Source organism: Natrix helvetica (assembly GCF_964273705.1).
Source record: "Natrix helvetica genome assembly, chromosome: 5".
Lineage (NCBI taxonomy): Eukaryota > Metazoa > Chordata > Lepidosauria > Squamata > Natricidae > Natrix > Natrix helvetica.
Genome location: NC_138551.1, coordinates 101,494,958 through 101,519,547, shown reverse-complemented (window position 1 = coordinate 101,519,547; position 24,590 = coordinate 101,494,958). Strand labels below are relative to the sequence as shown.

The 24,590-nt window shown below is 51.5% G+C and overlaps 1 protein-coding gene across 5 annotated transcripts; it reads right to left on the bottom strand.

The window, feature by feature from the left end:
• Nucleotides 1-330: 330 nt before the first annotated feature.
• ZNF503 (zinc finger protein 503) lies at nucleotides 331-22,812 on the bottom strand. Of its 5 annotated transcripts, none has more exons than XM_081954406.1 (3): nucleotides 21,730-22,810; nucleotides 19,174-20,690; nucleotides 331-362 (listed from the first exon to the last, which is right to left on the bottom strand). In XM_081954406.1, the coding sequence occupies exons 1-3, from the start codon at nucleotides 22,039-22,041 to the stop codon at nucleotides 353-355; spliced, it is 1,839 nt and encodes a 612-aa protein (XP_081810532.1). In that variant the 5' UTR covers nucleotides 22,042-22,810; the 3' UTR covers nucleotides 331-352. The 5 variants fall into 5 exon arrangements, with proteins under 5 accessions (XP_081810532.1, XP_081810530.1, XP_081810529.1 ...); XM_081954404.1 differs by lacking the exon at nucleotides 331-362 and adding an exon at nucleotides 6,907-7,012 and having other exon boundaries at nucleotides 21,730-22,811; XM_081954403.1 differs by lacking the exon at nucleotides 331-362 and adding an exon at nucleotides 12,647-13,033 and having other exon boundaries at nucleotides 21,730-22,812.
• Nucleotides 22,813-24,590: the final 1,778 nt, after the last annotated feature.

Here is a 24,590-nt window from a genome sequence, read left to right as displayed (position 1 = left end):
TAGGTTGGCAGACGCTGGGACAAGTAACGGGAGCTCACTCCATTACACGGTGCTAGGGATTCGAACCACTGAACTGCCAACCTTTCTGATCGACAAGCTCAGCATCTTAGCCACTGAGCCACCGGAAGCTGGCTCCTAGAACCGGGCAAATCATGTCTCAGTCCAACCTAGATTTAAAAAGATCTTGTATGGAGAAAGCTTTGTTTTAATTTGTCAAACAGCTTTCTTTGCAGTTGATCAGCAGAAAATTGACTTTTGCTGAGCTCGGCTGTGTTTCAGGAAAAACATTTCTGTCCATGCCTTCTGAAATTTGAATGCAGTTGATTAGGTGAAGATTTGTTACCACCACAGCTTACGGCAATCTGTAAAAGGGAGACACATTTTTGCCTTACTTTATGATGCTAAAATTCTATTTACAGTAATCGATGGGAAATAATGATTAAAACAAATACCAGTAACCAATCAATTGCTGGCCATTCCGACATGCTCAATAGATCATTTTATGCCGAATCTGCTAATTGCCGGGTGTTACTCAGGCAGTGTGCAGATAATGTGGTACAATAATGTAGGGTTTTTTAAACAAACATGTTTAGCATTATGGATTCGCCATTTAAACTGGATATTTTCTTGGGAACTGAAATACTTTCTTTTCAAGCATATTAAAAAATGCCCCCTTCACATTACTGCCTACATTAAGGGGACATTATTTGGACAAGGCCACTCCCTTCTCTAGGAAAATGGAAGAAATGTCTTCCTCCGGGGTCTCCTCTACCAATTACCCACGTTTCCCTGAAAATAGCGGATGGGCCCCCTCCAGTGGTCTGGACGGGCCGTCAACAGCGAGTCTTGTGAGTCCACTCTGGGAGGAGTTTGACTCTGTTGCCCCCGAGGATTTGGACAGGTTGCGTGGACGGCTGCGACCCACCACATGTTCATTGGACCCGTGTCCCTCCTGGCTGGTACTGGCATCCTGGGAGGTGACACGAGGCTGGCTTCTGGGCCTGGTGAATGCCTTGTTGGGGGAGGGATCCTTACCAACTGCCTTGAAAGAGGCGGTGGTGAGGCCTTTACTCAAGAGGCCTTCACTTGACCCAATGGAGCTAGCTAATTATCGTCCAGTCTCCAACCTTCCCTTTCTGGCGAAGGTTGTTGAGAATGTGGTGGCGCAGCAATTTCCACGTCACCTCGATGAATCCGACTATCTAGACCCACGCCAGTCCGGCTTCCGACCTGAGCACAGCACAGAGACAGCCTTGGTCGCGTTGGTTGATGATCTCTGGAGGGCCAGAGATAGAGGTTGTTCCTCTATCCTGGTCCTATTAGATCTCTCAGCGGCTTTTGATACCATCGACCATGGTATCCTACTGCGCCGGCTGGAGGGGATGGGAGTCGGAGGCACCATTCTACGGTGGTTCGGCTCCTACCTCTCCGGCCGGATGCAATATGTGTTGACAGGGGGGCAGAGATCGACCCTGAGGCCACTCTCTTGTGGAGTGCCGCAGGGGTCGGTCCTCTCGCCCCTTCTGTTCAATGCATATGTGAAGCCGCTGGGCGAGATCATCTGTGGTTTTGGGGTTGAATACCATCTGTACGCTGACGATACCCAGCTGTACATTTCAACCCCAAGCCACCCCAACGAGGCTGTCGAAGTGATATCCCGGTGTTTGGAAGCTGTCGGGGTCTGGATGGGGGACAACAGACTCAAACTCAACCCCTCCAAGACTGAGTGGCTGTGGCTACCGGCACCTCGGTTCAGCCAGCTAACTCCATCGCTGGCCATAGGGGACGAGCAATTGCCCCCTGTGGAACGGTCGCGCAATTTGGGCGTCCTCCTAGATGCCTGGCTGTCAATGGATGACCATGTGGCAGCTGTGGCAAAGGGGGCGTTCCACCAGGTTCGCCTGGTGCGCCAATTGCGCCCCCTACTGGACCGGGATGCCCTACGCACAGTCACTCATGCGCTGGTGACGTCTCGCCTAGACTACTGTAACGCTCTCTACATGGGGCTTCCCATGGGACGCGCCCGGAGACTGCAGCTAGTCCAGAACGCGGCCGCGTGGGTTGTCATGGGGAGTTCCAGATACTCCCACGTAACACCACTCCTGCGCGAGCTGCACTGGCTGCCTGTGGTTTTTCGGGTGCGTTTCAAGGTTCTGATCACCATCTTTAAAGCGCTCCATGGCATAGGACCTAGTTCCTTGCGGGATCGCATCCTCCCACATACATCCCTGCGGCCAATCCGCTCTCACAGGGAGGGGCTTCTCCAGGTGCCGTCCACTAGGCAATGCCAGCGGGCGGCGCCAAGGAATAGGGCCTTCTCTGTGATGGGCCCAACCCTCTGGAATGACCTCCCCCCCGATATTAGAACCACCACAGACTTCCGCTCCTTCCGACAAAAATTGAAGACTCACCTGTTTCGATTAGCTGGCCTGGCATAATTATAACTGTTACAACTGTTACCTCCTGGAAATATATTCTCAACTGGTATTTTAAGGGTATTGTTTTTAAATCTAATTGATTTTAGGGCTTTTAGAGCCATATTCATATTCTTCTGTACAGTTCTTTTAATTTTTTAACCTCCTCCATATGTATATGTATATTTATATTTGTATTTGTATTTATTATCTGTTATTTGTTGTGTGGACTGTACACCGCCCCGAGTCCTTTTTGGGAGAGGGGGCGGTCTAGAAGTGCGAAGAATAAATAAATAAATAAATAAATAAATAAATAGGACCTACTCAGGAAGTAAGTCCTAGCTTGATTTTTTGCCCCCAAATATATGTGGCTTTACTCCCAAGTTGACCCTTGTTCCTTAGCTGTTCCCTTTTCTTGGCAGCTCTGTGCATGCACACACTGGGAACAGGCTCCAGCTGTTCCTCTGCCCCACTGATGTCCGATTCCAAAGGCAGCTGATAATGCCAGACAGCACTGGCCCCATCTCTGCTTCCAACACAGAGCCCTCATCAGAGCCTTCCCCAGACTCCAGGACTGGCCCATGTTCCTCCCCAACCTCCTCACTGTCCAAATCTGCTGCCGCTGGTGGGCCACAACACTGTGGTCAGCCCTCCCAGAGCTCCGTTTTTGCTGGCAGAGAGTTGCAGGAGGCTGCCCAGGCCAAAAATGGAGCATACAAGGGTCGCAAGAGGCCCTCCCAAGCTCTAATTCACTGGCAGAGGGCTGCAGGAGGTCATCATGGCTAAAAATGGAGCTGAGGAGCCCGCTTTCGCTAGAAGAGTGTTCGGTCCACCACAGGTGCCCCTGAATGAGTGATGTCATCTGAATTTTGGTCATGTGACCATGGGGACCATGCAAAGGTATTAACAGTGAAAAACGGTTGTAAGTCACTTTTTTCCGTGCTGTTGTAACTTTGAACGCTCTCTAAATGAACTGCTGTAAGTCGGGGGACTACCTGTACCTGCTATCTAATGTTGACTATAACAAAGCTTGATTAAAGTTTGAGAAATGATGACATAATAAGAAAGACCATTCATCATAACACTTGGATGTTGACCAACAGTTGTTGCTCTGAAGTTTGTGGACGGCACAACGTTCTCTTTTCTAACTTACTTTAGTGTTCTGGTAGGCTGGTTATTCTTCTTTTTGACTCCTGTTAAACTGTGTGTTTTCCATTAGTTGTATCAGGGTCTACTTACCAAGAATGAATGACGTGCCCAGTGTTGGAAGGGAGCAAGAATCTCATCTAAAACAGGGGGGTTCAATCAAAGCTCCCCCCCATGTTTTGCGCCTAGATTTGGGCAAAGACTGAGATGTTGTTAGTTTTGGTTGTGCAGATAAGTTGGTTGTATGACACACACACACGCACACACACTCCAGCCCTTGGGATTTGTTTAACAACTGGGAACTCCGGTCAATGCACAACCAAGTTGAGCTTGACTGTCATGTGTGAATCCTACTGCTATCTTCAAGGAAACCAAAGGGAAGGGCGCCGTTTATTCGAGAGAGGGGCGAGATCTCAGGCTTGACCTTTCGCAAGCCGATCTTTTGATCAGAGATCCATTTGATCTCTTTGGGTCTTTGGATAGCGGGCGGTTGATTGAAAAGCATGCGGCAGAGGGCCAAAGGGTGGAGGGTTTTAGATTCCCCAAATTCCCACCATCTACTGAAAGCAACAACTAATGTCTGTGTATGCTCTCCACCACCACCCTTCCCTCTTTCTCTCTCTCTCTCTCACGCACACAAATACACCACACAATTATTCCACCCACTCTTGCTTTTCAATCTCTCTCCCTCCCTCCCTCCCTCTCATGCCTATCTCATCTTTTCATCTCAAAAAGGCCCAAGAGAAGCCAAGTCACTTCCCAATCACCCACCCCAAAGAGATTTCTGTTCATGACAGAGAAGGAAAGAGGGCAAGAGAGGGAAAACATTAAGCCCGCCGTCCCCGACTGTTCTTCTATCTACAATCCGAGCAGTTGGTGCGTCCTTAAAACCATTTTCTTCCTGGTGTCTGCGTGTCTGTGTGTGTGACACCAAAGGATGAATTCTGCCACCTATTCCCTTTGCAAGTCATGCCAGAGATTCTACATCTCCCAAACCCTAATTTGTCATCACCAGCTGAGGGTCCCAAATGTGTTGAGCTGGGGAGTTAGGCTTTAACAGATTACAGAGTAGGAAGCAGAGGTAGGTTCCTACTGGTTCAGACTGGTTCAGCTGAGTAGGTAGTAACTCGTCCTGCCATGCCCCTGAACCGGTTATTTCGGTGGTGCCATAGGCGGCGCCATCTTGTTTTTTGCTTCTGCACATGTACAGAAGCATTTTTTAGTACTGTGCATACATGCATTGCACGCATCAAACATGTGCATACACGCAGTGCGTCCCTGAGCGAACCAGCAGCAGCCGGAACCCACCCTTGGTTGAAGGGACCTTGTAGCTCATCTAGTCCAACCCCCTGCCCAAGCAGGAGACTCTACACCATTTCTGACAGATGGCAGTCCAGTCTCTTCTTGAAAACCTCCAGTGATGAAGTTCCCACATCTTCTGAAGGCAACTTCTGTTTCATGGGTTGATTGTTCTCACTGTCAGGAAATTTCTCTTTATTTCTAGGTTGAATCTCTCCTTGACCAGTTTCTCTCCATTATTCCTTGTCTGGCTTTAGCTCACCCTTCATGTGTGTGTGTGGAGGGGAGTGTCCACAGGATATAGTCAAAAAAGTCACGATAGTGGTTGCAGTGGTGTGACTGAAGTGTTTTATATATGTGGTAGCACTGTTGTGGCTGCCATCTTGATTTTTTTTTAACCTGCTGTAAAAGGCCCAGACATTTTCCCTTTGCCTGAATTACTGAGTGTTGATTGCAGCCCACAACTACAGAGTTTACCCCATAGCACACAGTCACACTAACATCAGGAATTACTGCTGCTTTGTGAATCAACTGCCTTCCTCACTTTTCAAAAAGTGATTGTTCTCATTGCATGAGGGATATAGCGGTCTCAAATCCCATTTTATCCGACAGTATTAAACTTACGCCTCTTCAAGGTTTCTTAATGCCAAGTAAGTTTTACTCCACTATAGGGAAGGGACCCATATATACACCAAATCCATCATACAAACATCCATCCATCCATCCATCCATCCATCCATCCATCCATCCATACATACATACATACATACATACATACATACATACGTACATACCGACACCCATACAACAGGCGTCCTCTTACTCCACATAGCAGCTGATTACTTCACAGGAGACCTCATTAGAGATGGTAAAATGATAAAATGAGCCGTAGTGGCGCTGTGGTTAGAATGCAGTATTGCAGGCTAATTCTGCTGACTGCCAGCAGTTCGATCCTGACCAGCTCAAGGTTGACTCAGCCTTCCATCCTTCTGAGGTCAATAAAATGAGGAGCCAGATTTTTGGAGGCAAATTGCTGACTCTATAAACCACTTAGAGAAGTCTACAAAACACTGTGAAGCTGTATATAAGTCTTAAGTGCTATTGTTATTGACTCCGCCTTCCATCCTTTCAACCTGGGTCCTCGTTGATAAAACGAGGACCCAGGTTGTTGGGGGCAAGTTGCTGACTCTATAAACTGCTTAGAGAGGGCTGCAAAGCACTCTGAAGCGGTACATAAGTCTAAGTGCTATTGCTATAAGAAGTGGTGAGGTTAGTTGTGGCACGTTGATGATGCTCAGAGACCCTCGCTTAATAACAGATGATCCCATCCATGCAAAGCCCCCAGCAACCTCCAAAGATGAAGCCTCACCCAGGCTTGGTTAATTCGGAAATTTTGAGTAATTTGGAGAACCGGCAAATGCCACCTCTGGCTGGCCCCAGAGTGGGGTGGGAATGGAGATTTTGCAGTATCCTTTCCCTGCCATGCCCACCAAGCCACACCCACCAAGCCACGCCCACCAAGCCACACCCACCAAGCCACATTACGCCCACCCAGCCACACCCACAGAACCAGAGCTAAAAAAAATTGAATTTCACCACTGCCACCGAGCCATGTCATGCCCACAAAGCCACGCCCACAGAACGGGTAGTAAAAAAAAGTTTGAATCCCACCACTGTCGCCGTCTATTCGTCGTACATTTTCACAGCAGCTTTGCTGTTGGGGTTGTCTGACCGCCAGGCAGTGTTTAGCAACCGGAGCGCGCTAAGATCGCTGTGTAATTGGACTCTTATAAAAAGACAGCGATCGGTAGCTTTTTGATGTATCGCAAAAGCTATCGATTGCTGTGCGGTTTAGGAAATGAGTGTGAATTGGTGAATGAGGGTTTGAGTCTATATTCAATTCTCCCCCCCCTCCCCAATAATTTCAGATCTGCACAACCACCACCGTTTCTTCCGGCCTCTCTTTGTTTCACTGACATTGGTTGCAATCCCCTTTAGCTCCCTCCTCTGCACGGTGACTTTCTCGGTGCTTTGTATTGATGATAAATCACACAGCCGTGTTCTAAGTGCTTGGATACTGACTCGCCCAGCAAAAATGCATATGAATCATTTCACCTTGAAAGGCGGCCGTTGTGGGACAGGAATGCCAGGAGCTGCACAGAAATAAGACGAAGCGGCTTCAGGCCTGCGAACGTGGCTGCTTTTTCCAAAGTCCCACGGTTCACAAACAAACAATCAGAGGACAGGAATCACAATTCTAGAGCATTGTGCACCAAAAGCCACCAAAAAAAAAAAAAGCGGAGCTAAGGCAAAAAATTATTGCGGCCAGTCGTAAGTCGAGGACTTAGGACCAGTCACAAGTCGAGGACTTTACAAAAAATAGTTCCAGAGAAATATGCGAAGTGATCTGGAGACTGCAATTTTGGACACTCGCTTCGCAGGTTTATTCTTCCGAAACTACCGAGCGACTCAGCCGAGCAAGAGAGAGAAGGTGGCATCTCCCAACTGTACCTCCCTGAGCTTGTTGGGCTGCTGTGGGGATCCTTCCAGGGGGTTGGACTAGAAGACCTCCACGGTCCCTTCTGACTCTGTTATTCTGCTGATTCAGTTTGACCCACATAGGAGTCCTAATGGACATTTTCTTTTTGGCTGGTGATCGGGCCAGGTTACCGCACTGACCATCATGTCAGTCCAAGTATATAGGCCAGTGAGGGCTAACCTTTTTGTCGTCGTGTGCCAAAAGCATGCATGTGCGATCCCTCCCTAGTGTGCCCTGCCCCCCTGCGCATGCATGCACAACCCTCCCATGCCCCATTTTGGTCCTAGTGGGCCTCCCTGCAGCCTCCTGGAAGCAAAAATGGGCAAAAATCTCATTCACATCCAGCCAAGTCTTTCAAGGGAGGATTTACAGTCATAGACCTTATCTGGCTTGGAGAGCTGCCAGGCCGATATCTGCAAAACTTGGCAAGGAGTCTCAGAGAGTCACGAACCAATTAAGCGAACTAATTGTCTCCTGCAAACTCCACTCCCCTTTCGCTCCTCTTTTATTTCCTCTGGGAGGGGCCATTCATCATCCACCTGTGGCCGTACTCCCAAGTCGACCCCTGTTCTTTAGCTGCTCCCTTCGTCTGGCAACTCTGCGCATGCGCACACTGGAAACACGCTCCAGTTGTTCTTCTTCCCCACTTATCTCTGACTCCGAAGGCAGCTGATAACTGTCAGATGGCCCTGGCCCCCTCTCTGCCTCCGACACAGAGCCCTCATCAGAGCCTTCCCCAGACTCCAGGACTGGCCCATGTTCCTCCCCAACCTCCTCACTGTCCGAATCTGCTGCCAGCTCTCCTGGCCGCTAGCAGGCCACAACAGACATCACACACACACACACGGACACGGACATGGACACAGACACTGCAACCATCATAAATGTGAGTCACTTGTTGAGCATCTGAATGTCAATCATGACACCATGTGGGGATGCTGCAACAGTCATAAGTGTGAAAAATGGTCACACTTTTTTTCAGCCATTGTAGGGTCACTAAATGAACTGCTGTAAATCAAGGGCTACCTGTACTGAATCCTAACCACTGTGCCACCGTAACTCCTATCCCTTCTGTGATGTATGTTTAAAAAAAAAATACTATTTTTAAAATATTTTTCAGCCCTTTGCTATTCATAGTTTGAAAAGCTGCGTGTTTGTGGACAGCCATGGGCACTACACAGCCTAAAGGGGGAAAGGGGCAAAGGTAGCTCTTTCTAAACCAAACTAGGAGCACACCGCTTGTCCATCATTCCAGAATGTTCAGTTTTGCCCCAAATGTCATATCAAGGCCTCGAGTGAATAGCCAACATGCCCCTGATTGGTTAACAAAAGGCACTGTGTCAGAGAGAGAATGCTGATTGGCTGATCTTTGATCATTGACATGAATAGTAGTGTAAAGCGTCAAATCAGGCGATTTGGGCCTTTCAAATGAACATAAACATTTATGGCAAGCTTAAGCTCTCTACAAGAATCTGGTCAACTAACAGTCAAGGGAAATGAGCGAAAGATAAGAAAGGCATTCAAGGTGGGCTGGAGTTAGATCTCTTGTGAGGGCGCAGGGACTCATGGCGCAAGGGACTCCCTCGGGCTCAGCCTTGTCTTCTCCTACAAGAAAAGAATATTTGTAACTCAGGGTTGAACTGTGGGCTCGTTGGTACTCTCTGAGCTGGGTTGTTGTCTTGCAGATGTTTCATGACTCAACTAGGTAACATCATCAGTGCTAGAAGGGAGTGGGGTTTGCTCTATGTTTATATGCTTGACCTGTGCAGAACTACCAATTCAGACCAACAATCAAACAGCAACCAAGAGCCTAATCAAGGAATCACCAAGGACACTCCCACCAACACAGACAGGGCAAGTCACTCGTATATAAACAGAGAGAAAACCCCACTCCCTTCTAGCACTGATGGTATATATCATTTTAAGCCAGGGAGACTCAGCTAGCGACAGAAGGAGGAAACGGAAAAGACCTTCCCAGAGAAGCTGGACAGAATGATGGAAGGGCCGTGATTGATGGCTGTTTTCCTGCCATTATGGGATGTGCTGAAGGAGGAGAACCACAAAGCGAAGAGAAAAAGAAAAAAGCCAGTTTGCCTCCACAGGATACCCAGTGCCCTTCCAAAATGACTTGAAATGGGGCTCGAACAGACAAAGGGTGAGGATTAGCAATGGGGACAGTTAGTTTTGTGCCAGCCTCACTCACATTTGCCCCAGGACATTACACAATACTTTAACTTAATGCCTCAAGAATTAGAGATGCAACTATAGACTAACAGAGTTGGAAGGGACCTTAATAATAATAATAATAAATTTGGATTTATTAGCCGCTCCCTTTCCAAGTAGGACTCGGGGCGGCGTACAATGGAGCATATAACATGAAACATATATAACAACACCCAACGTACATACATACACAACACACATACATACACGGAGGAGGAAGCAAATTACATCAATAGACAGTTAAAAATCTGTTTTAAAATACCCCAATTGTAAAAACCCAATAAAATTAATATTTAAGAACAATTTAAAAATAGTTTGGAGGAATGGGAAAATTACGATTGGAGGTCATCTAGCTCAAACAGGAGACCCTATACCATTTCTGACAAATGGCAGTGCAATCTCTTCCTGAAAGCCTCCAATGATGAAGCTCCCACAACTTCAGAAGGCAACTTCTGTTCCATGGGTTGATTGTTCTCACTGTCAGAAAGTTCCTCCTTATTTCCAGGTTGAATCTCTCCTTGGTCAGTTTCCATCCATTATTCCTTGTCTGGTCTTCAGGTGCTTTGGAAAATAGCCTGATCCCCTCCTCTCTGTAGCAGCCCCTCAAATATTGGAACGCTGCTATCATGTCTCCCCTGGTCCTTCTCTTCACTAGACTAGCCATGCCCAGTTCCTGCAACCATTCGTCGTATGTTTTAGTCTCCTGTCCCCTAATCATCCTGGTTGCTCTTTTCTGCACTTTTTCAAGAGTCTCAACATCTATTAGTCTATGGACCAATACTAATGGAGAATTCCAGGTGTGGTCTCACTAAGGTTTTATAGAGTGGTATTAGTACCTCCCTTGATCTTGATTGTATCCCCGTTAATGCAACTTTGGATTGCATTGGCTTTTTTGGCTGCCACTGCACACTGCTGGCTCAGTGTGAAGGAACATCCTTTGCCATTTGAAAGGCCAGGGGGAAAGGGCTGGGTAGGGGGGGGGGGTTGGTGCTGTGGCTTCAGAGGGTTCATGCACCCTTTTTTGTCCAGCAAAGTGGGGAGGGGGTGTTTGCTGGTTAGGCCGAAGCAAAGGTTGGCAAGAGAGAGATCATAACAGGATAACAAGAGTCGGAAGGGACCTTGGAGGTCTTCTAGTCCAACCTCCTGGAAGGATCCCCATAGCACCCCAACAAGCTCAGGAAGGTACAGTTGGGAGATGCCTCCTCCTTCTCCTGCCTCTCACCTGGATGAGTTGCTCCCTTGTTTTAATTTGGGAATCCTTCCCACTTCAGAGACTGGAGAAAACATACCCACATTCAGCTGCTCTGCAAGGCTTAGTTAAATGGGGGGTGGGGGTGGGGGTAGAGATGAGAAGTGTTTTTATTAATTAGGGTCTTGATGTTGTTATTCGCACAAAGTTGTGACCAAGCCATCGTAACCCCATGGATAACGTTCCTCCAGGCCTTCCCATCCTCTACCATCCTCTGGAGTCCATTTAAGCTCATGCCGACTGATTTGGTGACTCCATCCAATCACCTCTGCAGTCCCCTTCTTCTTTTGCCCTCAATCTTTTCCAGCATGAGGCTCTTCTCCAGGGAGTCCTTCCTTCTCATTAGGTGGCCAAAGTATTTGAGTTTCATCTTCAGGATCTGGCCTTCTAAAGAGCAGTCAGGGTGATCTCCTCTAGGACTGACCGGTTTGATGGCCTTGCAGTCCAAGGGACTCGCAGGAGTCTTCTCCAGCACCAGAGTTCAAAGGCCTCCATTCTTTGGCACTCAACCTTCCTTATGTTCCAACTTTCACAGCCATACATTGCAACTGGGAAAACCATAGCCTTGACTATAGGCACCTTTGTTGGCAGGGTGATGTCTCTGCTTTTTAGTATGCTGTCTAGATTTGGGTCTTGTTGCTCCCTCACACAAAAAAAATCTACCTCAGGGTGCCTCCCAAAAAGGGGAGGGTGGCTGAGATGTCTCTTAAGATACCAAAATGTTGTGCTCCCCCCCCCAATTTCTTTGGAAAAGAGTTGGGAGGATTTGAGGAGGGGTCCCTCAGCTCAAAGGGGCAGAGAGAAAAACACCACACCACCACCAAAATATTGCTGATGTTTTTATCTGTTTGAAACAGTCTAGCCTCAAACGGCTTGGATGGGACCTCTGAATTTGCTGTGTGCCTCTCATGAAAAGTTTGGAAGAGTTGGGACAGAAACCTGAAAAATATGGTATTAATATTGTGCGATAGATAGGAATTGGATATGTATACGTACTGATAGTAACTATATAATGAAAGGGATTAATGGGTAGGTAATTTGACTGATTACACATACCTATGTCATGGATATAAATGTTATTGTTGTAAGATCAAAAAAACTCTATGGAAATGAATATGCCAGAAATGTCGCACTATGTCCAACGTTTTTAATGTTCACTTAATAAAAACCTTTTTATATTAAAAAAAATGTTTTGAAGAGTTAAGAGAGGCGTCTTGCTTTGATGTTCTTCCCATTCTATGCATCCCACTGTCCTTCCCTTCCTTTCTCCATCAAACCGTTTCCTAGAACCTACCCCATCTCCTCTTCCGTGAACGCAGATGTGTTAGACACACATAACGCAAGACATAAGTACAGACCCAGCTACTCGGCGCAAGAACCACGTTAAGAAGTCGCGCTCAAAGCGGTGGGGTTAAACCTGTGGGTTTTACAAATCGTTTCGGAAAGATTGAATAGCGCCGCCTGGCGGTGCATCTTCGCTGGAAATGGGGAAATTACGCAGGGAAACAAATGAGGCGGAGGCCGGAGGGAGGGAGTTACGCCAGGCAGCGAGCAAGCGAGCATCCTTCTTACTTTCCCCACGTGCAATCTCTCTTTAGGTCATCACAAGGCGACGAGAAACCAAAAACAACAAAACGTGGCGAGGACGGGCTAAAGGAATTTACCCGTGCGTGGATTAATGGGTTACTACTAGTAATAGTAGTAACCACGGGAAGTTGCGGTTCGACGAAATGATTTTTCTTCCGACGTCTCCGGTTGATGATGCACAACGAGCGGGAGGGCAGAAGTCTTTGGGTGATGCTGGAGTCACTGGGATAACACGCAAGAATTTGGGGGTGAAAGGAGGAAGAGAGGAAGAAGGGGAGGAGGAAGGAAGGAAGGGCAAAGGCAAAGAAGAATGAATAAAGGGATAGTAATAATAATACTAATAATAAAGAAAGAGAAAAGGCAGGCGAAGAAAGGAAGAGAAAGGATTCGCAGCTGAGGCTTCACAAGTGCTCTTTTCCAGCCACCTGAAAAAAGTCCCACGCCCACGCGTCTTGTCTCTCTCCCACGTCCACTGGCCGAGGGCGATAGTCCAGGTCGTAGCCGGCGTCTCCCGAGTCACGATGCTTCCCGTCCTCGGCGCGCCGTGGAAAGCAGCCGACAGCGTTCTCTGGCCGTCTGGATGAAGACAAGCAGACAGGCCAGATTTAAAACGCGCGCGCGCGCCCTTCCGGACAGACACAGATTTCAGTTGTCGGTTTTCAAAACTTTGCCGGTGTGTGGAGTATACACGAGCGCGCAGCTCACTGGCTTTCTCCCCGCTGCGTGGCTCAGGCTGATTTCTGGCCGTCCCCAAAACACTAAGGGAGGGAACGCTTTCCCCTAAATTTGGCGTTACAAATTCTTTCTCCTGGAGCCCCAAACTTCAGTTCCCGGGACTGATTCCCCCAAGGATCGGCCGTGGGATACCACTCTGCTCTCGTTCCCCGTCCAATGGGATCTTGGGATCCCCCAAAGGGCCACCCGGATCCGACGAGGAAGGGCTGCTGTAGAGGATTTGGAGTGCAAAACGTAACCAAACGCGGAGAGATCTCGGACGTACAAAAGGAACAAATAGTGATGGGTTGGACGGATCTGGCCCCTTGGCTCGCTCTTTGGTTAAGGCGATCGCTTGATGGGACAGAGAAGAGTTTCCCCCATATTCTAGTATTTGCTAACCAGCTAAATTATTATTTTTTCAACAGTGTCCAATTCTCAAGAATTCCCTGCAGTTTTTTCTGGGCGAGGTTTTTCCAGAAGTGATTTGCCATTGCCACTTTCCCAGGGCAGAGACAGCGGCTGGCCCAAAATCTGCCAGCAGGCTTTCTGCCCGAACCAGGAGGACCGGCTCGCAATGTCCCCATTTTATAGCCAGAGGATGCCTTTTTAAACCACTTCGCATTTGCTTAAACGGCCGCGCAACATTTATAGGAGGCTCTTATATAGGCCTCGCGAGTAACTGTACAGCTTGCACGCACTTTTCCTGGCTCGCTCATCAGCTGTCCGCGTTCAACTTCAAAACCTCCAAAAACAAAGCTCCCAACCTGAAAAAACCGCTGCCTGACCCAAGAGGCTCCACAGAATAAAACGCGACCATCAAACCCACCCTTTACCCCCCCCCCCTAGGGTCGCCCAAGTCTCTTGGGCACAAACCACCCGCGCGCAATTAACTCACCATCTTCCCCATGTTCTAGGAGTCGTGGGAATTCAAGTCAAGGCCCTTCCCCGGCCTTGCCTTGCCACTTTTCCTAACAGATGGAAGAGGCCTTTCCTTCCTGGCAGGTGGGATTCTTCCAGGCCCGTACCCCAAGGCCTCCGGCTCTCTTCTCGGGAGTCGAACCCCTTTCCCCCAGTGGCGGATTAAGGCTCACTGGTGCCCTAAGCACTGACAAACTTTGGTACCCCCCTCCTTTGTACACACTGTACCAATCTTCATTTGGGGTTTCTTTTTCCTTTCTCAACTTTGGGTGTCCCCTTAGGCCTGGTGCCCTAAGCACGTGCTTAGTGTGCTTAATTGTTAATACACCACTGCCTTCCACCCCCTAAAAAAAAAAAATCTTTCCCATCCCCGTGATGGGGAACGACGGCCTTTCTCCCCGGTTGTTGGGTTGCTCTGCCCTGCTGCTGCCCATCTTTCCAGCTTGCCATTCTTAGGAAAATCCAGTTGCGTTGCAGTCGTGACTCTTTTTCTCCCTTGTTCTCCCTTCCAGTCGTAGTATTAGGACCATTGCCATTTCTTCTTTTTTTTCTTCCTTCTTTCTTCTTCCTTCTTCCTCCTCCTCCTCCTCCTCCTCTAACCATGCCTGTTCAGATCACTGCGGAGTGTCTATCTCCCTGCAGGATTTCTCCCTCTTTCTCCGTTTTTGCTCTGCGGAGGCTTCGTGCAGAGCCGGTGCTAAGTAAGGGCCTTTTGTCCAGCTGCAGGGCTCTTTTCTAACGGTTGCTTCGCGAGGGAAAAACCAGGGTTAGCCCAGCCGTGGAGGCGCCTCCCCGACAGCCCTTGAATAAGAAGGGCGCAGAGAAGCCCCTGAAGAAATTGGTTCCAACGCGCAGCTAAGAAGCTTCCTCGGCCGGCTTTGCGTTCTCAGTCTCGATGCCTTGGGCCAGACTTAACTCCGGCGCAGCTGAACTTGAGTCGTGGGAACGCCGTCCACGGGTTCCGCCGCGGAGGCTGCGGGCCGTCTCCAGCCGCAGAGATGCAAGCGAGGCCGGCCTTTGCTCTCCTCGCAGGGACGCGAAAGTCAGTTGCCCCACCCCCACCCCCACTGTCCCTTCCTCCTCCTCCTCCCGGGCTTTTCGCTTCTCAAACAGATGGCGCTTGTCCGCTAGGCCCCGGCAAGCTTGCAAAGGGACGGAGCCTTTTTCCTGGTGGGGAAGAAGCGGCGGGGGAAGCGAGAGAAGGTCTGCAAGGCCGCTTTGGCTTCTGTGGGCCTGTAGCGATTTGTGCCACGCATCTCCTGGTCCTTGCCAAGCGCCGCCAGTCCCTTGAAGTCCCGGCTTTTAGGGTTAGGCCAGAGAGGAAGAAAAAGCTCCGAATGAGAAGGAAGGTTTCGCCCCGAGCACCACAAGGCTGACTTGGCCCAAGTCTTACCCCGGCATCACGCAGACTTACTTAACGGCAGACCTGTTAAGACCAGGGGGGGAGAAGAAGAGGGAGGGTTACCTTGGCTTGTCTCCATTGCCCCACCTTGAAGACTGGGGCGCGCTGTACGATCCAGGGAGCTGCGCCCAGGAATGACCCCTTGCAGATTTTTTTTACCCCTGCTCAGGTTGCCCAGAGAAATCGGGGCGAGGTGGGGGGGGTTGACAGCCTTAGCTGACTCAGTAAGGAAACAACTTAAGAGCTTGTTGTTGTTATTAAAACCCTTTTTTGTTTTCCGACGTTCTCTCTACGCGTGTTCCCAGAAGAGGATTTTTTTTGGTTTCTGCCTTGTACTTTAAAAGAGAATTTTGGTTCCCTTTTAAAAACCTCCCCGCGATACATAAAAACACGTCAACAAGTGTCCTTAGCTCCCAATTCTTCAGGAAATCCAATCCTTTGCTTCTCGGGCCAAGCCACGACTTATGTCGCTCACAATCACACTCTCTCTGCTGGCCGTCTCGTCTCCCTCCCCTTAAAAAAAAGCCCTTTGATTTGTGAGTTATATGAAGAGCCAAAGCCCCTCCTTGGCCCCCTAAGACAAAAAAAAAAGCAGAGCGAAAATCGCCATCAAAGGCGAGGGATGGACGCTACCGCGGCAAACCGGCGCCGCAGCTTGCAACGAAAGGATCGTCCTTTCGGGGTCGTTAGAGTGAATCCCGTCCCAAGGCAATTCCGCACCACCACCACCCAAGTCACAGCCGGGGAAAGGTAAACTTTTGCAGAGCCTGAGCTGCCCGCCTCCCCCCACCGCATCCTCCCACCCCACCGCGACCAGTTTGCTCCTTCGGATCTGCTAACCGTTTGACCGAGACGGCGGAACAAAAAATAACCCTCGTTAAAGAATAATAATAATAAAGGTTTAAAATGTTTCCGTGCGACGCTCGCCTCTCTCCTCTTTGCTTCCCGCCCGTCTCCTTTCCTTCTTTTCCTGCAGTCAGCCTGCCTGCCTTCGTTTTGTTTGTTTGACTTGGGAAGTTTTACAGCTTCGCCAGCAACCCAGCCTACCTCGACTTAAAACCATTACGAACCGATTGTTAAAGAACTCAAGCGAAATACTGTTTTGGGTGCACGCAGAGACATATATCTCTGCTTTTATTCCCTTTTGCAAGACAATGGATAGGCCCAGTTGCACATCTTTGGAGTGCCATTTACATCCAAAGGGGGGGGGGGGGTAATCTTTAGCAGCTTTTTCGTTTTTGTAAAGATATATTGCTTTTCTGCTCCACCGTCCCTGCAGTTTTCCTGGATCTGCTTTTTCAAAGACTAACTTTCCCTTTGCATCCAGCGCTGCGTAAGAACGCAAACGGATTTGGAAAGGTAAAAATCTGTCCGGATTGAAGGTAAAAAAAAAACAAGGCCAAAGCCGCCTTCTTACTACTTCCAACTTCGAAGAGGGGGAAATAGTAGATGGGAATAAACTGGAAAGGGTAGCCAGAAAGACGTTCTGAAGTCGGCTCACCACCTCTAAGTCGGCAGCTCTTGGTCTTCAACTTGTAGGAAGAAATCTACTCGGAAGTAAAAAAAAAAAAAAGATCAGGCCGCAAGCCTGATAAATAAGCGATTAAGCATCTTCCTCCCCTGTTCCCATTTTAGGAGATGGGACTTCTTACAATTCCCCCGCCCCCCCCCAATCCAGAGCTACGACCCCCCTCCCTTTTCGACGCAGCTACTTCCGCATCAGTGACCAGGGGGATTAGGGCTTTAGTCAGGGTTTATTTCCAACCCACAACTCCTGGCGATCTGTCCCTCCACGTCCCCGCGTCCGCATTCACACAAGAACGACGAAACGGGTCGCTGAAATGAGCTCCCTTACTTTGGCACACACACAAAAGGTCACGAAAAAGCACTCTTAAAAGCAAAGGGATTTGGTTCACACCGCGAATCCAGCCCAAGACTTCCGAAAGATCCTTTAAACCCAGAGTTAATTAACGCTAAACCCAATGTAGCATGTGCGAATGTGGCCGCGGCGGCAGATCTACGGGTTCGTCGCTTTTCTGCCACAACGGATCTAACAGATTTTGTAGATCTGTTTTCCCCGGCTCTGCCTGAAATGAACTCTTTTACGAGTGCGTTTCGCCGCCTCTTGGCTTTGCATCCATCAGGCCAAACTGACCTGGGTTTCAAAATATTCCCCCACCCCACCTAACTAGGAATCCGAGGGACTTCCTCCCTCGTGTTAAAAAAAAATATATGCACCCCACGTGTCTCTTTCTTCATTTTTCGCTCCTTTGGGACGAAAAAAACCAGACCATCAGTGCCATAAGGTCGATCTTGGCTTCTCCTGAGCAGGTAGGTCTCTCTTGCTCGGGCCAAAAACGGGATGGGACGAGACCTCATTCCACCCGCCAGCACGATTCCTTCCAGAATCTGGGCTGGATAGTGACCCACGTTTCCCTAAACGGAGCCAGGAGTTCATTCGCCACGCGTAAAAGCAAAACAAAACAGGTCGCGCCGCGACCTTCCTTTCCTTTTATAAAAGCCCAGCCGTGCTTCCGCGCCTCGGTGGGCAAATCCCAGAAAGCCAAACGCCTTCCTTTTCCCCCTTAAAACAGAAGCTGACTTCTTTTGTTTTTGTTTTTTGTTTAAATTGCCAGTTCTGCTTAATAACGCTGCAGCGGCAATAAGAAAAGTATCGGGTACTAATTAAACCGGAGCATAATCAACCTTCAATGGCTGCTTCTCTTCCTTTACTTTCATCCGCCCAGTAATTAAGAGCATTTATAACAGACTCCAAAGGTTATTTCAAAAGAAAAGTAAACCTTTTTTTAATACATCAAATATACAGAATTTTAATCTTTTTAAAGCGATACATTGTCTTATTATTTTAAATACATGACGTCACCCTTGTTCCTGTCCTAGCTACAGGGTGGACTTAAAAATTAAAAAATAGTCAAGTGTTTCTTTTAAAAGAATAAAAATAAGGCAAACGGAGGTTTTTGGAAAAGAGTGGTTGGTGGTGGTTGGGTTTCTTTTCTGTCAGGATACATAGAAAAAATACCAATTCTCTCTCTCTCTCTTGTCACTGGATACATCTTTGAAAAAAAATCGCTGCAATTTGAAAATTGGAATAGACAAATTGCAAGTTAAGCCGCGTTGTTCTTGGAAAAAAGAGACATGCATTGAGGGGGGGTTTGCCCCACCCACCCACCGTTAAATAAGAACGTACAATACAGTACAATCATAGCAATTTTAAAGTAACATTAAAGAGAAGACCTCTAGTTCTCGTTTTCTTTTTATTGATTTATATTCTACAACGGGTGTTTCCACTTCGTTTTGTTTTGTTTTCCTTGAAGCCTATTCGAGCTGAAATTAGCTAATGCACTTTTTTTAATGGATTCATCGTCCCGCTTGAAGCTAACATAAATAAATACAGTGCCCATGGATCCAGTCCTCAAGATGAACACTATCTTTATATATATATTTATTAAAAAAGGTCCAAGTTTGCAATTTGTCTGGTCATCCATTCTTTAAGAAACTTTCCAAAGGACGCTGGGCCGTCTTTCCTTCCCCAACCCCCCAAGAAAGCGTGGCTTCAAATCCACCCCACTGATGACGTCCCCTTAAAGGATCACCAAAAAACAACACCCCAACCCAACCTCAGGCGGCGACACCCCCCCTCCCCCGGGAAAAAACTCACTGGTATCCCAGCGCGGAAGCTGTCGTCAGTCTTTGCCCATAGAGTGCGTAAGGGGAGTAATAAGGTCCAGTGGCGGCCGGGACCGGGACGGGGGCTCCCGGGGTGGGCAAGGGGCTCTTGGAGTAAGGATGGTAGCGGCTGCTGAGTCCCAAGGCGTGGTGCGGGCTGCGCAGAGCCAGCGCGCCGGGGCTGCCCGGCCCACCGGCCGCCGACGTGGGGACGTGCATGTGGCAAGCCATGGCGGCGGCGGCGGCGGCGGCGAGCGAGCTGGAGCTCGGGTAACCGGAGAGGAGTTTGTCGGCCGGGCCGGGGAAGGCCGTGTGAGTCCGCAGGTGACTGAGCAGCTCCTCCGAGGTGGCGAAGCGTTTGTCGCAGGGCCCGTTGGCCGAGACCCAGTTGCAGCTGTGCGGCTGGGGGTCGTTGGGCAGCAGGAAGCCGTAAGGGTAGAGTGTGTGGCCGGCCAGCGACGGCGGGCCGGCGTGGAGCGGCGGCCCTGGGTAAACCAGCGGATAGCCGCCGGCTTTGAGGGCTTGCTCGTGGGCGCAGGAGGCGGCGCCGGCGGCCAGGTGGCTGGCGCAGTGGTAGCTCAGGCAGTAGGGATCGCGGCACAGGCTGGCCGTCATCACCGATGGCGGCGAAGCGCCGGCCAGAGGGCTGGAGCCCGCCGCTTTGCCGCCGCTCCCGCCGCCGCCCTTGCTGGGGTCGAGCGCCACGCCCGGCGGAAGGAACTGTGGAGGGTAGCCGGCGTACGCCCCGGCCAAGGAGCCTGGGTAGCTCATGCCGGCCGGCGGCAGTGGGAAAACAGTCTGGCCCGGCTTGTAAGGGGAAACGGGCGCCACCAAGCCGGCGGAGCCCAGCACAGCAGCGGCCACCGACGATGGGACGGCACTGCAGGGCGAGTCCGCCGTCGAGCAAGAGGAGGCGGACGAAGCGACGCCAGCCAATAGCCCCTTGGCGCCCTCGTGGCTCTGGCTCAGCTCGGCGGAGAGGACGCCGCCGCCGCCGCTAGAAGCCAGGCGGGCGGCACCGTCGGAAGCGCTTTTGCCGCAGCTCTCCGCCGCCTCTTTCTTCTCCGCCTCGCCGCCGCCGCTGCTCCCACCGCCGCCCTTGCTCTCCCCGCCGGGCAGCAGGCCGGGCGAGCAGGCCGAGGCGCTGGAGCTGGGGCTGCCTGTCCTTGGCGTGAACGGCGGGCAGGTGGCGCTCGGCACCCGGAATCCCGATTTCTCGCCGCTGCTACCTCCGCCGCCACCCGAGCTCCCTCCAGAGGCGGCCCCGGAGCCTCCGCCGCCGCCCGACGAGTCCTTCTTATCCGCGCCGGGCTTGGAGTAAGGCTTGAAGCTGGACTTGTCCTCGGCGCCGATGTCGCTGAGCTTCAAGGGCCCCCCTTTGGACGACTCCTTGTCGCCGCCGCCGCTGGACGTGACGCTGGAGAGCTTGGAGGAAGGCGAGGGGTCCGGCTTGCCGATCTGGGAGCAGGTCTGCGCGAGGAGAGCCAACGGGCTCTTCTTGGCGTCCAGCTGCAGGAGGCCGGGGGAAAGAAGAGAGGGAACCCTCAGTGCCGGCATTGAGCCCCCCTCGACGCCAACCCCCCCCCCCTTTGAAAGCCGCCGCCGCCGCCTGCGGCATATCCTCTACGCCCCGCGTCCCGCCCTGCGAGGCAAGCCGAGGCCGGCGCTCTGCGCTTCTCCCCCACCCCCTCCAGGCACCCCGATCGTCCGTCCACCCCACCCCAATTGGGACTCCTTGGCGGGCGCCGCAGAGACGCCGCCCCGAGCCCTGCTTCGCTCAGCCCTCTCGCCCCGTGGCTGCGCATCTGGGGAGCCCTTTGGATCTCCGCAACCGCCCCAAGACCCTCGCTGTGCCCAAAGGGCTCTTTCTCTCTCACTCACTCACACACACACTTAGACACTCACACACTTTCTCACACACACAAACACACACTCTTACACTCATTCTCTCACTCTCTCTCTCACACACACACAGCCTCCCACACCCCCAAAGAGGCCCGGGCGCTTCCTTTTCCAAACCCTCCCTCCAACCGGTCAAGGGCTGCTCCGTTTCAGGTTACCGTCCCTTGGATGGCAAGCTGGTTCCATAACCAACAAGCCCGAAGGGTGGGAGGAGAGATTGGGGGGGGGGGGGGTGCGGCGGAGGGGGCAGGAATGAGCCCGCCGATGAAGTGGCAAATTCCTCCGGAGGCCCCCCTCCCCGACCGCCCCCCCCCCGTTCAGAGCGAAGAGAATGCAACAAAATGGAAAGGCCGGGGCGCGCCTCTCCCTCCACTAAGGGGAGGCAAGGGACGCAGGAAGACTAGTCCGAAGGGTCCCCCCTCCAAGAGCTTTTAGGGGTAACCCAGCCAATCCCCCCCCCCCCACAAATCGCGCAGCCCGCGCCATTGCCCCAGGCTGGACGACGATGTGTGTGTGTGAGAGGGGGGAGCGTAAGGGGGGGTGATTGTTGAAACGAAGCAAGCGCCTTACAAAGGATTGCACCCCAACCCCCCCTCAACACACACCAAAGGACGGGGAGGGGTCCTGTCCTCCCCGCGTGCCTTACCTCGATCGGGCTGACCGGCGTGGAAGGCAACGGCTGGAGATACTCGGGATGCAAAATGTGTCCCGTCCGTGCCGTAAGCATTTTCAAGACTTTGATGGGCAGACGGTTGGCTTGGCGCAAAGGATCCGAAGGGGGGATGGCGTGGAAGAAAGCTTTGCCGCCGCCGATAAGGTTCCCGGCGAGCCCGCTCTGCCAAGGGAGCTCCGCACCGCCGCCGCCGTTTCCCAGTTCTGGCGCGCCTCCTCCTCCTGCGCCTCCTCCGCCTCCGCGCGGACTACTTCTTATGGCAGAAAGCGCGGGGACTGTAATCATGACCCAAAGGCTCGCATGAAAACGCGCGGGGTGGGGGGGCAGAGGCAGCCAGCGGGAGCGCCGGGAACGCGCTGCTCAGGGACCGAAGCGGGGCGTCTGCAGCTTCCAATGGCGACTTAAGGGGACCGAGGAGGTGTGGGGAAGGAGGAAGATTACCGCCCCCTTTGGAAAACCGGGAGCAGCAGCAGCAGCAGCAGCAGCCGAGGCAGCAGATTCCTGCGAAGGTTTTTCTTCTCCCTTTTTCAGTCTGTCTTCCTTTTTTTCTTTTCAGTCTTTGCCTCCCCCCACCTCAAATTCGGGCCAAAAGGGAAAGTTCGAGTTTCCAACCTCAGGAGACCCAAGGAGAAATAAATCCGTGGGGTTTTTTGCGGGTGTGTGTGTGTCCCGGGGGGAGGAGGGAGGGGATGGGGGGAGGGGAAGAGCCCGGGCTTGTCTCCTCCGCCGTTCACCGCCCCTTTGCCCGGCCCGTCTTCTCCTCCTTTCTTCCTTCCTTCTTTCCTTCGGTCCTTCTTGCTTTCTCCTGCTCTCCGCGCCCCAGCCGCTCTCTTTCTCTTTCTCTCTCTCTCCTGCCAGGCAGCCAGCCGCTGCCCCACCAGCCTCGGCTCTGGCAGCGAAAGTGGCTTCCCGAGCGAGCTGAATTAGTCGGGAGATTAAAGCCTTTGCCGCCTTCCAATCAAATGGGAGCCCGAGGTGATTGGAGGGTCAAGGGGATGTGACGTCACGCTCCCTCTTCAAGGGCTTTTCCGCGGCCGACGACCCCCCACCCAACCCACCCACCCATCGTTCTGCCCGCTCCATCCACCCAGCCTCCTGCCTTGCTCAGCAGACCTCGTTCCCTGCCCGGCCTGGCCTTCCTGGGAAAGACACCCCCACACACACTTTTCCGGGCTCCAGACGTGTCGCGCGGGGCTTTTTCCCTCCCCAACGCCCACCCTGCCTTTTTGGTCGGGGCCGGGACCGCAAGATGCTGCCTGCCCCAGGTTGGGACAAGATCGGTGGCTTTGGGGGCAAAAAGAAAAAAGGCGCCGCGCGTGTTCTCCGTGCAACGGCCCCAGGCTCAGTTTATATGGGTGGAGGGGGGAGAGAGAGAAAAGCTGACGGGGCCTGGATCGGATTTCCTCCGGCACGAAACGAAAAAAAAGCAGGAAAAGTCCCGGGCCTCCTTCCAAGACGCCAACCCAGCGCCCTCCAAGCGGAACTGGAGGGGCGTGGGGAGGTTCCACGCGGGGATTGGGCGAGGCCGGGGGGGGTCACATGAATGAGGCCCCTCCCCCTCCCTCTCTCCTCCTCCTCCTGCCGCCCCTCCCCTCCCGGCCAAGGGAGGGGAGAGGCTGAGGAGGGGGGAGAGGCGCGCTCTCCCTCGGTTCCTCTCCTTCATCCGCTGTCAATGCTCTCCAACCGCAATCCATCAGTTATTTGTCAGCCCCTGTCAATCCTGCCTTGATTTATGTCAGGTTGTGTTGCTGATTACAAGCCTGGTGCGACTTTGAAGGAAGGAAAGGGAGAGAGAGAGAGACAGAGAGTGAGCGGAGGGAGACAGACAGCAAAGAGACAGACGGACGGACGGCTTCCCTTGGAAGGAAGGAAGGAAGGAAGGAAGGAAGGAAGGAAGGAAGGAAGGAAGGAAGGAAGGAAGGAAGGAAGGAAGATGGATAGATAGATATATGATAGATAGATGATAGATAGATAGATAGATAGATAGATAGATAGATGATAGATAGATAGATGATAGATAGATAGATAGATAGATAGATGATAGATAGATAGATAGATAGATAGATAGATAGATAGATAGATAGATGATAGATAGATAGATAGATAGATAGATAGATAGATAGATAGATAGATGATAGAGATATCCCCCCACCGGGCGATGAAGCTCCGGTTCTTCTGCGGCTCCTGGTACTTGGAACTGCAGGAGGCCCCTGGATATCCGCGTTAGCCTCCCGTGGGACTCCTACCCTTGGTGTTACGACTACCGTACGACCTACAACCACCGGTGCTGATAGTTAGGCGGCTGCTCTTAGGACGCCTTGGCTGCTCTTCGCCAAGGGCTGCTCCTCCCTCCTCCTTCCGCGGTTCTTTGAGTCCCCATTCTCGGAGGTCTCTGGAACAGATTTCCTTAAGGGATCCATCCAGAGCCGACGAGGACTCCTCTTGGCGCCGGTTCCCTTCTGGGTAACGCAAGGGGCCCCGCCACGGCGCTGTCCAGGCCCAGCCAGGAGTCCCGCAGCGCTGCCTGTGCTTCCCACTCGTTTGCGTGACTTTCATGGGGACCGCAGGGATGCCATTTCCCCGAAGAAGGCCGAGGCCTGGGCAACTCCCCCGGCGCGCAAGGACTGGCTTAACGAATGGGCCTGATGGGCATTTGCCCGGTTGCCCCACGAGCCTAGGGACCCCCTACTAAACTCTGTCTGTTAACCCTTCAATGCACCTTGTATCCTATAAAGCAGTGGTTCCAGGGGTCGTCTAAGACCATCGGAAAACACATATTTTCGATGGTCTTAGGAACCGAGACACCAATTTTATGGTTGGGGGTCACCACAACA